Source organism: Ovis canadensis, chromosome 6 (assembly GCF_042477335.2).
Source record: "Ovis canadensis isolate MfBH-ARS-UI-01 breed Bighorn chromosome 6, ARS-UI_OviCan_v2, whole genome shotgun sequence".
Lineage (NCBI taxonomy): Eukaryota > Metazoa > Chordata > Mammalia > Artiodactyla > Bovidae > Ovis > Ovis canadensis.
The window spans coordinates 117,543,015-117,560,965 of record NC_091250.1 but is presented as its reverse complement, the minus strand read 5'-3'; the positions used below and the strand labels follow the sequence as shown (position 1 = coordinate 117,560,965).

General features: G+C 38.5%; 1 protein-coding gene across 12 annotated transcripts in view; it reads left to right on the top strand.

Moving 5' to 3' along the window:
* Window positions 1-17,951, top strand: part of MAPK10 (mitogen-activated protein kinase 10) — a 415,330-nt gene that overhangs the window by 296,408 nt on the left and 100,971 nt on the right. For all 12 annotated transcript variants that reach the window (XM_069593214.1, XM_069593220.1, XM_069593211.1 and 9 more), the window contains 4 exons: window positions 10,293-10,422; window positions 15,270-15,328; window positions 16,156-16,294; window positions 16,999-17,164. In XM_069593214.1, the coding sequence (XP_069449315.1) occupies window positions 10,293-10,422; window positions 15,270-15,328; window positions 16,156-16,294; window positions 16,999-17,164 (494 nt within the window). The remainder of the gene's footprint in view (window positions 1-10,292; window positions 10,423-15,269; window positions 15,329-16,155; window positions 16,295-16,998; window positions 17,165-17,951) is intronic.

Genomic DNA, 17,951 nt, shown 5'->3' with positions numbered 1-17,951 from the left:
AGATAGCATACTGAAAAGCAGAGACATTACTTTGCCGACTAAGGTCCGTCTAGTCAAGGCTGTGGTTTTTCCTGTGGTCATGTATGGATGTGAGAGTTGGACTGTGAAGAAGGCTGAGCGCCAAAGAATTGATGCTTTTGAACTGTGGTGTCGGAGAAGACTCTTGAGAGTCCCTTGGACTGCAAGGAGATCCAACCAATACATTCTGAAGGAGATCAACCCTGGGATTTCTTTGGAAGGAATGATGCTAAAGCTGAAGCTCCAGTACTTTGGCCACCTCATGTGAAGAGTTGACTCGTTACAAAAGACTCTGATGCTGGGAGGGATTGGGGGCAGGAGGAGAAGGGGATGACCGAGGATGACATGGCTGGATTGCATCACGGACTCGATGGACGTGAGTCTGAGTGAACTCTGAGAGATGGTGATGGACAGGGAGGCCTGGCGTGCTGCGATTCATGGGGTCACAAAGAGTCAGATACGAATGAGCGACTGAACTGAACTGAATTACTGCTTGTCAAATGTTGTGTTCCCCAGAAAATATACTTAGAGATGGTGATCACATGCAGGAGATTTATTAGTGAGTGTTTTGGGGATTTACAGCAGTGGAAAGGAAGGGAAAAAACAGAGGCAGAAGTTCAGCTGCAATGGAAACTCATTGGAAGCCTCTGCTGACCCTACTGGGAATTCTGAAGAGGGAATGAGCCTTCTTTGCTCTCCCGAGTTGGCGCAAGATGGCCATGCTTTCATAATCCTGGATTTGTTAGTTGCTGATTGCAGGCTGCCAAAGAAGAGAGTGTAACTTTGATTAGGCAGCTCTTTTCAGCTGAGGTTATAACCAGAGAGGACTAAGAGCTGCAGGGCTGTGTGCCAGCAGTGTTCCCAGCAGTTGGATACAAACAAAGTCCTTTGTTCCTGAAGGGGCATCTTAGTGGTTCATGGCAACACCTACACTTCCTTTGGAAAAACTAATGGATTTCTGTTATTGGCTTCCGTTTTCAACATGTTTAGAAGCAGAAAATCAGAAATCAAAAGTGTCTATGGCCCATGAGAGTTATAATGTATTCCTGAAACCTGGACATGCCTATTTTTAGAATTTCTGTTACATGATATAATGAATACCTTTAATAATTAAGTCACTGTTAGTCATAATTCTATTACTTGCTATCTAAAGTGGTGATATAGACAATCTTATTTATAAAATAGAAAAAAAGGTAGAGAACAAACATATGAATACCAAGGGGAAAAGGAGGGCAATGGGATGAATTGGGAGATTGGGACTGACGTACATATACTATTGATACTGTCTATAAAATAGATAACTAACGAGAACCTACTGTATAGCAAGGAAATCTTCTCAGTGCTCTGTGGTGACCTAAATGGGAAGGAAAACAAAAAAAGAGAGAATATATATACATAGCTAATTCACTTTGCTGTATAGGTAGAAACTAGCACAGCATTGTAAAGCAACTATATGCCAATAAAATGTTTTTAAAAAATACTTCTATGAGTTTAAAACTTTTTAAAATTTCATTTTATTTATATATTTATGTCTGTGTGTCTGTCTGCATTAAGATATGAATGTAAATAAACCAAAATGACCATGAGCAGAAAAAAGTGTCTCAATATATAATCAAAGTGATATAGCCAAGCAATTCAATGACAAATTAATCAATCAAAAAATATCAACTGCTGACTTTTGATAAGAGGGTTAGGGAAAGCCTGTACTGAGGAGATGATGTTTAGGCTGAAACCTGAATCATAAGATGGAGTCAGGCTAGTGGGGATGTGGGAAGAGCATTTCTGGCAGGAAAGAACAAAAGCCCTGATGCAGAGGTGATTTTGTAGGCTGGCCTATGCATTTTTCTGTGGTGGAGTCAGTGTCTTGATAGCATGGCTAGGAACTGTAAAGTTTGGGTGTAAAAGAGATATTTGAGGGTACTGGATAGAGACTTTTTGATAGTTTTCAATTAAAGTCCAGGCCTTTGGTAAAAGCCAAACTGAGAACATAATAGTAACATGGGGACAGAGCAGTGAAGGGTGCAGTGTAGGGTGCAGTGTGTATTCCGGGACAGAATTTGGCTTCCCAGCTGTGGCTTGAGAATCTTAAGATGCTCCAATGATAAGGTTTTTTTAATTTTTATTTTATTAAGACATAAAGCTCTTTTCATCCTGCCTAGGGATTTTTGGTTTATTCTTTTTAATTTTCTGTGCACTAACATGTTAATATTGATCAAGAACATTTTAAATGTGATAGGGAAGGAGAACAAGAGAAATTATCAAATAAATAATGATGACTTAGGAAGAAGAAAATTTTGCAAAAGGTCATCTATAGTTGCTAGAAGGAAAACTGATTTTATGTTTAAAACAGACTTGGCTACAAGAATGTGTGTGTGTGTGTGTGTGTGTGTGTGTGTGTGTGTTTGTATAAATATATTCAAGGAGGTAAACATAACTTTATTGTGTCATAAAACTGGATTAAATAACAGGAGCATAACAACAGAAGGCTATATCTTTCTTTTATGAATAAACCTGGTAGAAGTGGAGGTGAGATAGTACTGTGTGTCAAGAAATTTCTCAAAAATTTTCAGTAAAGTTGCCAGAAAGTTGCTAGAAGTTGTTGGAAAACCTTTATAAAGATTTATCTCTTTTTCACCTACATGAAGAAAAAAGAAAAACTACTGAAAGAAATAAAGTAATATTTTATAGACCAAGATTCAAAAAAAGGAGGACTTAAGAGTAATGGAAAACTTTCAGACATTAATTTATGACTATGCAGCATCAGTGATGCCAACTTGCAGATGTATTTGCTAAACTGTTGCCAGTAATCACTGAGAAATTACAGAAAATGGGAAAGATAGTAGCGTCAGCCAAGGTTCATAGCAGGAGACAGAAATACTGTAAATAAGCAAAGATTTAATTCAGTAAATTGGGTGCATTGGAAAACCTGGAGAAGTGGACTCTAGTCTGGGCTTCCTGGAATGGCTTCCAGACACAAGAGAGCTGAATCACCAGGGGAGCTCCAACCCTGAGATTATCCTAAAAAACTTGAACTTCCAGAGTGCATGATGTAACCAAGATTTGAAAATCACAGAGCTGGAACTGTGTGCTCATTATTACCATCATTGCTACTCCATCAGGCTAGTGACTGGAAACCAGTGGCTTGGTGGCTGGGCCCTTAAGAGCAGTAATGCCTCTGCTTCAAATGCTCCCCTCCCCCAGGAACCTGGTGCATGGCATGAATTTTCACTGCTTCAGAAGAAAATTTCAGGTCTTCTTGAGGCCAGGCCTGCCAACTGAGAGGTGATGGAAGATGACCACCCTTGCTTTTGCCTTACGAATCTCCCATGATTGCATCTGCGTGGCAGGACCATATTGGAATCCAGAATACCAGCTGCAAAAGCTTCTGGGAATAGTATGTGTGTCTTTCAAGTCTCTTCAGTAGAGGAAAGCATGATACATGGGGTTAAGTGGAAGCTCAGTGAGCCAAACTACCATGTTCCATACAACCGTAGATAAGCAAACATTCTTATTTCTCTAGAAGGAAGAAAGAACACATAAAAGACATCTGCTGAACTTGACATTGGCCCTAGCATTAGTTAGAAAAGAAAACCTGTGACCCACTGAGAAAGGATGTAGTGATCACTGAGAATAGGAGTTTCATTAAAAAGAAATCACAGCAAATAGCTTATTAAAGTGGTAGCTAATGGAACTGTATGGCTATGATGTATCTGGATTTTAACAAAGCTTTTGTCCCAGACTTTTATCTCGTGGGACAAACTTGTGAAATGTGGTCAAGATGGTAGTATAACTGATTTGTAATTAGTAGAAAGATTAAAAATTGCTAATTAGTAGATATTATAACCTATCCAATTATAACACATAAATATAAAAAAGAATGATATATCTCTATATATTTTATCCTACCCTACATCACACAATGACTCTAGCAAGGATATTACCAAGTCCAAGCTCACTTTGCTCACTGCATGACAGGCTAATAAAATTGGGAGATGAGGTGTTGAGGCAAGGGATAGCAATTTTGTTCAGAAAGCCAGCAGACTGAGAAGATGGCAGACTAGTGTCTCAAAATAAATAACTGTCTTGTCAGGGGTCTGGATGCCAGTTTCTTTTATAGAACGGAAAGGTGGAGGAGGTTAGGAAGTAAAGTAAAAAGGCCCAAAGTCTTTTAAATATCTCCTGGAATAGCCTGCTTTGGGGAGGGGATGTGTTACTTTCTTCTTTCCTGTAGCCGTTCACAGGTCAGGAATGGGTCAGCTATTCCTAGACACTTTGGTTTAACCTTCAGGCGGAGGGGCAGGGTTCCCTGAGGCAAGCCATTATGTATAGACAGTATCCTTTTAGTAAATAAAAGCAATGGGAAGCAAAGGTTAAAGTAAAAGAGACAGATCCAACATGGAGTCAGATTTTGTTCCTCCATGTAACAAAGACATTGACTTGAAAAACAGTAATAGTCATTGTTTATTGAGTGCACACTCTAGGCGAGGCACTGTAGATACATCGCCACCTCATTTACTCCTTATAGCAATCTTATCAGATTGTTATTATCTCCATTTTTAAGTATGAGGACATTGATACCAGAAAGTGTAAGTGGCTTGCTCATACTTCACATCTATTAAGCAGTAGTGCTGATTCAGACCTAGAATTGTTTCAAAAAGAGGCACCAGATGGAGAGAGAACTTTACAACACTTCTAGGAGAAACTGGCCAGAACCTGCCTAGATCCCCAGAAGGTGACATTTTCTCGGTCATCCCACATAGGCCTATGGTGTTGCAGGATCTGTTCAGTATCTCAGGGACTCAAATGCACATTGATGAGCTTCACTAAAGGCTCACACATAAAACCAGATGCCAATATTTTAAATTACAAGAAATTCAGCAGTCAAGCTAATTAAATATGGGTGGATTTCTTGCATGTAGGAGTCTGAAGGAGAGCCTGATGAGCAGAATTTCAACTGCAGAGGATAGAATCAGCCTATGGAGACAGACTAGATTGCTAACTGGCCTAGGTGTGTGACTTCCACAGTGTGGAAGTCGACCTGGCTGACTGGATGGCTGGACCAACATCAGTCAGTCAGTGTTAGTCGTTCAGTCATGTCTGACTCTTTGAGACCCAATGGACTATAACCCACTAGAGTCCTCTGTCCATGGGATTCTCCAGGCAAGAATACTGGAGTAGCTTGCCATTTCCTTCTCCAGGAGATCTTCCCAATCCATAGATCAAACCCCAGTCTCCCACACTGCAGGCAGAATCTTTACCATCTGTGCCACCAGAGCCCTACATCAGAAGGCATTTATTTTGCCCGGCAGTGCCAGAATTTGCCTCTCTTACTCCTTCCCTGGAATGTTAGGTCCATGAATCAAGGCAAATTGGAAGTGGTCATACAGGACATAGCAAGAGTGAATGTCGTCGACATTCTAAGAATCAGTGAACTAAAATGGACTGGAATGGATGAATTTAACTCAGATGACCATTATATCTACTACTGCAGGCAGGAATCCCTTAGAAGAAATGGAATAGCCATCATGGTCAACCAAAGAGTCTGAAATGCAGTACTTGGCTGCAATCTCAAAAACGACAGAATGATCTCTGTTCATTTCCAAGGCAAACCATTCAATATCACGGTAATCCAAGCCTATGCCCGAACCAGTAACGCTGAAGAAGCTGAAGTTGAACAGTTCTATGAAGACCTACAAGACCTTTTAGAACTAACACCCAAAAAAGATGTCCTTTTCATTATAGGGGACTAGAATGCAAAAGTAGAAAGTCAAGAAACATCTGGCGTAACAGGTAAATTTGGCCTTGGAGTACAGAATAAAGCAGGGCAAAGGCTAATAGAGTTTTGCCAAGAGAACACATTGGTCATAGCAAACTCCCTCTTCCAACAACACAAGAAAAGACTCTACACATGGACATCACCAGATGGTCAGCACTGAAATCAGATTGATTATATTCTTTGCAGCCAAAGATGGAGAAGCTCTATACAGCCATCAAAAACAAGACCAGGAGCTGACTGTGGCTCAGATCATGAACTCCTTATTACCAAATTCAGACTTAAATTGAAGAAAGTAGGGGAAACTACTAGACCATTCAGGTATGACATAAATCAAATCCCTTCTGACTATACAGTTGAAATGAGAAATAGATTTAAGGGATTAGATCTGATAGACAGAGTGCCTAATGACCTACGGATGGAGGTTCATGACATTGTACAGGAGACAGAAATCAAGATCATCCAAAAGAAAAAGAAATGCAACAAAAGCAAAATGGCTGTCTGAGGAGGCCTTACAGATAGCTGTGAAAAGAAGGGAAATGAAAAGCAAAGGAGAAAAGGAAAGATATAAGCATCTGAATCCAGAGTTCCAAAGAATAGCAAAGAGATATAAGACAGCCTTCCTCAGTGATCAATGCAGAGAAATAGAAGAAAAGAACAGAATGGGAAAGACTAGAGATCTCTTTAAGAAAATTAAAGATACCAAGGGAACATTTCATGCAAAGATGGGCTCTATAAAGGACAGAAATGGTCTGGACCTAACAGAAGCAGAAGATATTAAGAAGACGTGGCAAGAATACACGGAAGAACTATACAAAAAAGATGACTAAGATAATCACAATGGTGTGATCACTCATCTAGAGCTAGACATCCTGGAATATGAAGTCAAGTGGGCCTTAGAAAGCATCACTATGAACAAAGCTAGTGGAGGTGATGGAATTCCAGTAGAGCTGTTTCAAATCCTGAAAGATGATGCTGTGAAAGTGCTGCACTCAATATGCCAGCAAATTTGGAAAACTCAGCAGTGGCCACAGGACTGGAAAAGGTCAGTTTTCATTCCAATTCCCAAGAAAGGCAATGCCAAAGAATGCTCAAACTACTGCACAATTGCACTCATCTCATATGCTAGTAAAGTAATGCTCAGAATTCTCCAAGCCAGGCTTCAGCAGTATGTGAACCGTGAACTTTCAGGCGTTCAAGCTGGTTTCAGAAAAGGCAGAGGAACCAGAGATCAAATTGCCAACATCTGCTAGATCATTGAAAAAGCAAAAGAGTTCCAGAAAAATAACTATTTCTGCTTTATTGACTATGCCAAAGCCTTTGACTGTGTGGATCACAATAAACTGTGGAAAATTCTAAAGAGATGGGAATACCAGACCACCTGACCTGCCTCTTGAGAAACCTGTGTGCAGGTCAGGAAGCAACAATCAGAACTGGAGATGGAAAAACAGACTGGTTCCAAATAGGAAAAGGAGTACGTCAAGGCTGTATATTGTCACCCTGCTTATTTAACTTCTATGCAGAGTACATCATGAGAAACGCTGGACTGGAAGAAACACAAGCTGGAATCAAGATTGCTGGGAGAAATATCAATAACCTCAGATATGCAGATGACACCACCCTTATGGCAGAAAGTGAAGAGGAACTCAAAAGCCTCTTGATGAAAGTGAAAGAAGAGAGTGAAAAAGTTGGCTTAAAGCTCAACATTCAGAATACGAAGATCATGGTGTCTGGTCCCATCACTTCATGGGAAATAGATGGGGAAACAGTGGAACCAGTGGCTGCCTTTATTTTGGGGGGCTCCAAAATCACTGCAGATGGTGATTGCAGCCTTGAAATTAAAAGACTCTTACTCCTTGGAATGAAAGTTATGACCAACCTAGTTAGCATATTAAAAAGCAGAGACATTACTTTGCCAACAAAGATCCTTCTAGTGAATGCTATGGTTTTTCCTGTGGTTATGTATGGATGTGAAAGTTGTACTGTGAAGAAGGCTGAGCACCAAAGAATTGATGCTTTTGAACTGTGGTGTTGGAGAAGACTCTTGAGAGTTCCTTGGACTGCAACGAGATCCAACCAGTCCATCCTAAAAGAAATCAGTCCTGGGTGTTCTTTGGAAGGACTGATGCTGAAGCTGAGACTCCAATACTCTGGCCACCTCATGTGAAGAGTTGACTCATTTGAAAAGATCCTGATGCTGGGAAGGATTGCTGGCAGGAGGAGAAGGGGACAACAGAGGATGAGATGGCTGGATGGTATCACCAACTCGATGGACATGAGTTTGGGTAAACTCCAGGAGTTGTTGATGGGCAGGGAGGCCTGACATACTACGATTCATGGGGTCGCAAAGAGTTGGACATGACTGAGCAACTGAACTGACCTAAACTGAACTCCTTCATAGGCTGACATAACTAATTGCTATTCTTTCTTTAAATATTTTAATGACTTGATCTTAGTTATTTTTACTTTAAATTTAGTCTTTCTCTTTAAGGTGACTGTTCTGATCAGTTTCCTGCTGATACAATTTCTTATCTGCAGGAAGCAATTTCACTTCCTCTATTTCCAGACTTATTGTTACCCTTATACACTACATATAAGATGAAGGCCCATTTGACTCTTTCCTTTCCTTGTGCTGCCATTGGTAGGTTAACAAGATCAAACACAAGAATAGAAGTACCAGTGTTGAAAGACAGAGTCAAATAGCAGCATAAGATTTTAAGAAGACAGTAGCATAGGTTCACTGTGAATCAATAGTGTGTGATACATTTATCAGTGGAGCTAGGACAGACTCAGCTGTATTAACTGTCAACAGAATGAATGAGCAAGTGAATGTATGAAGGAGTTAGCCTTTCTCTGCTCGTCACTGATATGACATGCTTAGAGGAACAACGTCACTTTCAGAGATCGACAGACTGGAATATATTCAGCAGAAACTGACCAGATGGTAGTAGGACTTGAAATCACATTCAGACAAATGGAGTAAGACATTGGTGATATTTAGCTCAAGAAAGAAAATACTTGGCGGTGGCGGGGGGGGGGGGGGTGGTGGGGGGTGGGGGGTGGTAAGGAAAGCTAGGAGTTATTGAGTGCTTACTGAGTGCTGATAGATTAGGCCAGAGATTGAGTAGGGTCTTTAGTGGATTTCAGTCACTATAGGTCTGTCATGATGAAAAGTCCTGGAGGAGGGCACAGCAACCCACTCCAGTATTCTTGTCTGGAGAATTCCATGAACAGAGGAGCCTGGTGGGCTACAGTCCATAGGGTCTCAAAGAGTCGGGATCCGCTGAGCAACTAAGCACAACACCGCACAACATGATGAAAAGGGAGGACTTTATTTTGAGTTGCCCTGGAAGGCAAGGCTGAACGAAGTTAGTAGAAATCAAAGAGACCATTCTGTTCATTAGAATGATGACATTTCTAACCCTTGAAATTGTCCAGCGACAGACTGGGTTACCCTTTTGTCTAGGAGCCCGGGTGTTTGAAGCTGCACAAGCAGAGACTGGTCAAAATTTGATGAAGATATTTTGGAGAGGAATAAATATATATGCAGGCATGGACCAGATGAACTCTAAGGCTGTGTCCAAACTTATCTTGTAAGTCTGTCATCCTGTAACACAGCAATCATTTTCTTTATCTTTTAGTGTAGAGAATGGAGCTCTACATGGTTAATGTCATTTCCAATACAATATATCAGTAGGATACTGGTTACTGCCTTCCTTCCTGGAAACTAAGACAAAATCTGGTACAATCCAAATTTGCAGGGATGGAAAAAACTTTGTAAGTGGGCTAATTAGATGTAATAGCAAGAAGAGACTCACTTCCTCATTGACCCCTAGACCCATATACTTTGCTTATGGCAAAAACATAAAGCATGGTAAATTATTCTTAAATGGTTCGAAAGCTTTAAATGTTAGTAGCATTCATTTCTGTCTTTGTATTTAAATGCAGTTATTTATGCTTCTGAAATTCTCTCTGATTACATTCTGTATTTCAAGCTCTGTTATCATTAATGAGTGTACTTGGAACATCAGCCCACCTGTGCATTCAAGGCAATTAGCATCATGCCTTAAAAACTGGTTCCTGTGAATGGGGAAAAATGAATGTCTACTTAAAATAATCAAAGAACAATAAAGTTTTATAGCTAAATATCACGTATTAATAGATGAGAAATTCAAGCCCCTTGAGATTAAATGCCTTGCCACAGTCACGTGGCTAGTGGGAAAGTTGAGCACTTTTCTTTCTTCTTTTGTCCCCAACTCAATGACGCAATTACATGCTGTTTTCTTAGCAAGATACCCTTTTTTTCCCCTAGCAAGTAGAAGGTTTCTATACTAATCACTCTTATGTTTTTATTTACAGTTGATTGACATGTGCCTTGAGAAGCAGGTATTTGAGTAGGATTCTAAACTGATGTTTTCCTTATCCATACCCTTAGCTCGGTAGGTAGGAACTGTAAGGGCTCCTTTATTCTTAATTCTGGATTGCTCTTGGGTCTCTGCAGCGCTGCATACGATGCTGTTCTTGACAGAAATGTGGCCATTAAGAAGCTCAGCAGACCCTTTCAGAACCAAACGCATGCCAAGAGAGCCTACCGGGAGCTGGTCCTCATGAAGTGTGTGAATCATAAAAACGTGAGTTGGTATTTTAAACTGCTGCTGGTGGGAGGTGGTGAGATTGGGAAGAGAAGATCAGTATGCCAACTTGAGTGGGAAAAGCTTTCTTTACTTTGCAATTTTTGCCTCTTAAGACTGTTTATCCTGCCCATATGCTACATTTGCTTTCATTGTCCTCACGGTAGCTTTCTGCTTAAAAATCATCTGAAAACCATATGGCATGGAAGGACTGAATTGGATAGATATTTCCCTGTTAAGAAATTAACCATTGGATGCATGAAACAGGCACTCAAAGTCAGTGCCCTGGGAAAACACAGAGGGATGGGATAGGGAGGGCAGTGGGAGGGGGGGTTCGGGATAGGGGACACATGTACACCAGTGGCTGATTCATGTCAATGTATGGCAAAAACCACCACAATATTGTAAAGTAATTAGCCTCCAATTAAAATAAATCAATTAATTTTAAAAATTAACGATATTTGGTTTTCTTACTCCAGATTAACCAGAAAACTTCATGCATTTCCAGAAAAAAAAAACCTCCAGAAAAACCAAACAAAAACCAAAAATATCCTAAAGAACAATATGCTATATTTCTTTAAAACAATTTAAATTTAATTATTAACAGGTGAAGATTTTTATCTCCTTTTACTTTTAGCTATAGTCTGGCAGTGGCCGCCAACTGTTCTGTGTACACACTGTGCTTTGGCATCTTGCTTTTGGTAGGATGGGGCAAAGGTGCAGAGACATATCTGCAAAGCATTCAGAACAGGTTTGTTCAAGAACATTGCTCAGGGACTTCTTTGGAGGTCAAGTGGTTAAGGCTCTGTGCTTCTACTGCAGTGAAGAACTAAGATCCCACATGTCTTGCATGCAGCCACAAAAAATAAAAGCATTTTGCATTGAAACTCAGTAGGGAGCACCATTACAGAGCTTTCTTCACTTCAGAGTATAATCTTCAACCACCAGTAAAGGCCTCTAGAATTCTTCCTGTGCTCCTGTTCTTCTTAGTAAGGATAAATGGGAGATAATTCTTCTTTTAATAGAGACAATATTAATAAATAAATCATAATAAATATAGTATATATTTTGTTACATATAAACGTAATAAAATAGATTATTACTATAAAACTGTAATATTAACTGCTTACAAAGTTCTTGAATATGAGTCAAATCACAGAATATATGAAATTATGAGTACACTTTTATAAATAGGTGAATTTGTCATAAGATGCTAAGTAGCAGCAAATATATGAGTGTATATAGTTGAAAGATATTTGAAATAAAAATATAAGGATTTAGGCCCAATGATAGTGTTTCTTTTTTCCTCAATTTCTCTACTCTAATGAGTTTTTAGTTCAGTTACTTGACAAATACTTGTTAACTGAATAAAAGTGCCAGGTCTAGATTGCGCTCTAGATGCTAAGAATACAGCAGTGAAGATAAGAGAGACCAGTCACTGCCCAAGTGATTCTCATGTTCTACTGAGGAGAGAAAGGCAGTCTGCAGAATAGGCCTGTCTATGTATAGAATGTCTATCAGGTAAAACAAAGCAAAGAAGGAAGAGAAAAATTACTGGTCAGTGCAGAGTGGATAGGGTAACTCTTTTATAAATAGGTTGAGCAGGAAAGGCCTTACTAAGAAAGAGAAATTTTATGAAGTGTGAGCTCATCTCTAGTTTGGCCAGGCAAGGAACATGATACTACTAGGAAGGAATATAAAAATGACAGAAAGGATGATTCCTAAGAAAAATCATTCTGCTAATGTAATTTCTTCTTTGAGTACGATAAGTAAAGGCAGGAGCAAGATTAACCACATGATCAATGCAATCTATTTTTATGATAGCAAAGAGGATGAGAAATACCACAGGCAGTGGAAGATGGATGGACAGAAATGATGAAGCAACTACATGGGAAGTTTTGATAGTTTTTGTTTTCGTATATTTGTATTTCCCTAACCCTTCTTCCAGCCCTTATAATGCAATAAAGACATGGTGGAGAAAGTCCTGCTTACTTTGCCAATTTGAGGGACTCATATTCCCCAATCTTGACTGGACTATGGGGGTTCGTGTTTATGATATCGGAAAAGGATTTCCAAATTGAAACAATGATTTTAAATGGCATCTGATATGCTACTCCATTTATCTGTGTATGTACATAGGTTTGTATATATGTATGTATATAAGCCTATGGAAATAAATTTCTAGAACTTGTTACTAGAGAGGAAGTTCACTTACAACTAAATGTAAATTCTACATTAGTGCTTATAATACTAACTAAAAGCAGTCAGAATGCAGAACTCTGTTAATGCTGTGGAAAGTAATGTAAAATATTGAAATTATGCCAATTAAATTTTTAATAATAAAGAAGACAATCTGTTTAGAAAATGAACACCCTTCTAGGAAGTGATTGCTGGTGTGATAGTGGGGTCACTGATTCATATCTGTGCAGCTTAAGATGCTAGCATAAAAAGGAACCAAATCACATTCCTGCCTGAAAACTGTCAAACTAAAATGGAAATACCTGTGATGATCTGTTTCTAAAGACAAGATTTTTAATTGGTTATTAATAAGAATTAGGATTTACAAGGGATCAAAGGAAGAACAGAGGAGAAATTCTAAAGGAAAATCAAACACAATGAAGGTGTTACAACAAGGGCATGGTAAAAAGGAATACAATAATATATAGTTGGGATTTTACCTTTTAAAGTAATAAACCTTGATTTATTTAAAATTGTAATGCTATTTTCTATAAATTTAGATTACCTAGATTATCTATTCACCAGATAATATCGATTAGCACTTTTTCATCTTTAAGAGTTGTTTGTATGTTTGTGTGTGTGTGTCCTATACACAGTCACTAATGTTTTCATTTGAACAAATATCAAAATAAATTGTTTGATTGGGAAAATCCCCTGGAGGAGGGCATGGCAACCCACTCCAGGATTCTTGCTTGGAGAATCCCATGTACAGAGGAGCCTGGTGAGCTATAGTTTATAGGGTCACAAAGAATCTGACATGACTGAAGCAACTTGGCACACACGCAAAATAAATTACTTTCTAAGATTGATGAAGTAATATAAAAACAGGCTCACAATATATGTTCCAAAGAGATCTGGAGACATTTTTCAACACAAACCATAACTAAGTATACAGAATAACAAAGCGCTTTAATCACAAGTTTGAAAATATTTTGAAACACTTTTATTTCTATGTGCATATTCCATACTGCAAGGTTGCTTCAGAATAGATCGTCTTGTTTTTTGATACAACCATCGCCATGTACATATACCTGTGTATGTGTGCTAACTCACTTCAGTCATGTCCGACTCTTAGCGACCCCATGGACTGTAGACCACCAGGTTCTCTCTCTCTCTCTCTATATATATATATGCATTGAATAGTATTGTGATTTTTTTTCAGTAATTTATCAACAAATGAAAACTACTGAAGACCTAAATCATTCCCTAAATTGACTGCATTCCTCAGATGTTGAAAATGATTTTGTTTTGTTTATTACTTCTTGTTTGTGTACCACTTATGAACTTTATTGCAATTCATTAGTTCATGTTTTGCTGCTGCTACTGCTGCTAAGTCGCTTCAGTCGTGTCTGACTCTGTGTGACCCCATAGATGTCAGCCCACCAGGCTCCCCCGTCCCTGGGATTCTCCAGGCAAGAACACTGGTGTGGGTTGCCATTTCCTTCTCCAATGCATGAAAGTGAAAAGTGAAAGTAAAGTCACTCAGTTGTGCCCGACTCCTAGCGACCCCAAAGATGTATAAATCTTCCACTTATTTTTGTTAAATGGTTGCATCTATTTGATGAGTAGAGTATTGCTTTCTATGTTTTTATTTTTATTTCCCACTGGCACATTAATACAGAATATTTAGCTGAAAGAAAATTTTGAGTAACTTGTGTATGCAATTGAGTTGCATAAGACAAAGGTTTTTTCCTTTTAAAGTTTACTTATTCTGTTTACTGTCTAATATATTAAATAACTAAAGCAGGAGAACAAAAAAGTTCAAAAACCAGAATTTTAATAACTTTAAAAAAGTACATTTGCCTTTAAATTCATCATTGATATCATGTAAGACATACCTTTCCCCACACATACCATTGGAGTTTTAGTTTAAATAGTACTGGAGTGTGAATGAAGTAGGCGCAAAAGAAACTAAAGTAACAACGCATGAAAAATCTTGACTTAGAATACCTCCTGACTTAGAACATCTCCTTTACGTAGTAAGCAAACTTTTCATTTGGAGGAAGACATGGGCTTCCCAGGTAGCACTAGTGGTGAAGAATCCATAAGAGATGCTGGTTCAATCCATGGGTCGGGAAGATCCCCTGGAGTAGGATGGCAACCCACTCCAGTATTCATGCCTGAAGAATCCCATGGACAGAGGAGCCTGGCAGGCTATAGGCCATGGGGTCACAGAGAGTTGGACACCACTGAAGCAATTTAGCGCGCACAACCCTTTCACATAGGCTTGCCATGTCCTGCTGGGTATTTCACTGATGCTTAACTTTCCTTACATGGTTTTTTCTCCTTTTTTGTTTAATTGTATTATCACCTTGTATTTACCAAGGAGAACCACACTCTAGAGCAATATTACAACTATGTACCTTCTCTGACTCTTCTGCTTAAGAATTTGAGCTTTTTAATCACATTTTACCGAAGACAGATCATATATCCTTTCTGAGTACATTTTTCTATGAGACAGTTCTAGAAAAATTTTCCAACTTTTCTATTTCCATCATAGTACTAATATGTGACTTTGAATGGAATAAGTTCTTGTTTAAACATGCTTTTCAAATAATTATTTTTCTCCCTTTTTCTCTCTCTCCTCCCATCCCACTGTCTCTTCTCAGATTATTAGTTTATTAAATGTCTTCACACCCCAGAAAACATTGGAGGAGTTCCAAGATGTGTAAGTAACACAACTCATGAAGGAAGCGGGAGTATAACATCCAAATAACACAAGTGACATTGCCAGGAGTCAAATGAATGAAATCCCTCAAGAACTGCCAGCAAATGAAAGGGATCCCGCAAATCTCATTTTCTGGTGTTTCTTCCTGGAAAGACGGTTCTGCTATTTTCTGGCCTTCGGGTTCTTTGTGTTTTGCTGTCCCATGTTCTTGGTTCAATCAGAATCAAGGAAGGCTTGCTATTTATTCTTTATTTTTATTTATTTTTAATGTATTTTGTGAGCTTTCTAGAATGAGTCAGTTCACTTAGAGAAATATTAATGGTGGACATGATAAAAAAAATCACCCTTAATCTATTTTGGTGGTATCTTGGATTTTGTGCAAAAAAAATTACCAGGAATATAGTGACTATAAGTGAATCACAGCATGTTGTCTTTTTTTTTTTTTAACACAGATACACTGCATTTAATGGAAAATTCTATTCTGAAATTTTTTTTCTTATTTGTAGTAAGAAAAATTACAATTTCCTGACATTAATACTCAGGAAAGAGTTCAGGGAATTCAGGGTAAAGTTGAGAACAAAATGAAGGGAGAAACTACACAAATAGCAACCACACACCCGTAAATGCTACCTCTATTAGCACCTTGGTGGTAGAGTTACCACGGCTATCACGCATGCAATACTTGCGCGGTTTTCGTATTCTTAATTCGATCAGAGGTTGAGCTGGGAAGTTTGGGAGACTTCAAGATTTAGGAGAGGATTCCGACTTGTTTGAAGGACTTCGTGGGTCTTGTGATTTGAAACTAACGATGTGGATTTACCTTGCAGTTACTTAGTGATGGAACTGATGGATGCTAACTTGTGTCAGGTCATTCAGATGGAGTTAGACCACGAGCGAATGTCGTACCTACTATACCAAATGTTGTGTGGCATCAAGCACCTTCACTCTGCTGGGATTATCCACAGGGTAAGAACACAGTCCAGAATTATAATGAAGGTGCTTGTGGAGAAGACAAAGAGCAACTGTAGGTTACGTTCTTTAGGTAGGGGAGCTTGGTTAAATATAATGTACTTCATTTATTTTACTACAGAATAAGCATATAGCTCACTAACGTGTAGGAGGAAACATGTAGCAAGCACACTGTAGCTGATTTTGTTTAATATTTTGTTTCAGCTCACTGAAAGTCAGCTTATGAGACTTCTCAGAAATTCTGATTGGCAGAGGTCATATGTGCAGCTGAAACAAGACAACTCCTTTCCACTGTTTGTCCCTGGTCCCATAAACACAGCTGCCCTGATCTGCTCTTCTGTCAGGCCTAGAAATGAAATATAAACTAAAAGGCTTATGTTGCTGTAAAGAGAAACTTAACAGATGACAATCGATGATTCTTTTTTTTCCTAAAAACTTCTTCCCAAGATGAGCCAAAAATTGTAAAAATGATGCAATTATCTTCTGAGTTTAAAAAACTTCCTGAGGATATTGAAACAAAAAATCCCAGACCTAATTTTAAGCTTCCTTGGGGCAGTACTGTTTGGCTTTACATAGGGCTCTACAGTCAGTGGGGAGGCCCATCAGTGCTATTGCAAGACTGCCATGTTGATTGAGTAGATGGACATCACATGTGCCATTTGATGTTAGTTTTTAATTTCTTCTCTTGTTCTTATTGTCAGGACTTAAAACCAAGTAACATTGTAGTCAAGTCTGATTGTACATTGAAAATCCTAGACTTTGGGCTGGCCAGAACAGCAGGCACAAGCTTCATGATGACTCCCTATGTGGTAACACGTTATTACCGGGCCCCTGAGGTCATTCTGGGAATGGGCTACAAGGAGAACGGTAAGGATGCCTCTGAGTAGCAGCCACAGAAACTGTAAAGAAACTAAGTATGTCAAGAGCAGTGTTCTCTCTCATGTATATGAATTTTTTAAAATAGGGCTACCAGCCTTCATATTCAGAAGTTTTCAAAAATTATTACTAAGAAGAGTCAACATGAAGGATGCTTCTAAGAAGCACGCATAACTAGAAGAACATTGACATGTTATAACTTGAAAGAATGAAAAATAGAGTCTGATTAAACAGTCGTATGGATACTGATGAGCACGCATGCCGTAGATATTCAGAAAAACTGATATTTAGAAGGCAGCTCAGCTTCAATATATGAAGAAGTATACATTCTTCATATTTAAACAGGAAGAAATCCATCTATTGCATTTTACCATTTGGCTTTATGTCATGTCTTAAACTGATGTCTCTAGTCCTAGGAAAAGACAAACAAAAAGATACCACAAATCCTCAGAGCAAGAATCTTCACACATGCTCAATGCATAGTCATTTTATAATAATCCAAATTGTTCAAGTTGGATACATACTGTTCTGTAAGTAATAGTTAAGGTAGTAATTACCTGGTAAGCTTTTATAAATTCTGAAACCATACAGAGAGAAAAATATTAAACTTTACACTGCTGCTTTCATAAAGAAAATCTAGTATTCATAAACACTTGCAAAGAAAAGGTAGAAAGAATCTTCAAAATATAGTACAATTTGATTTTATTAAAATGAAGATTTATAAAAATACTTATTAGAAAGCACTGCACTATATTATTTTGAAAGAATAGTCCTAACA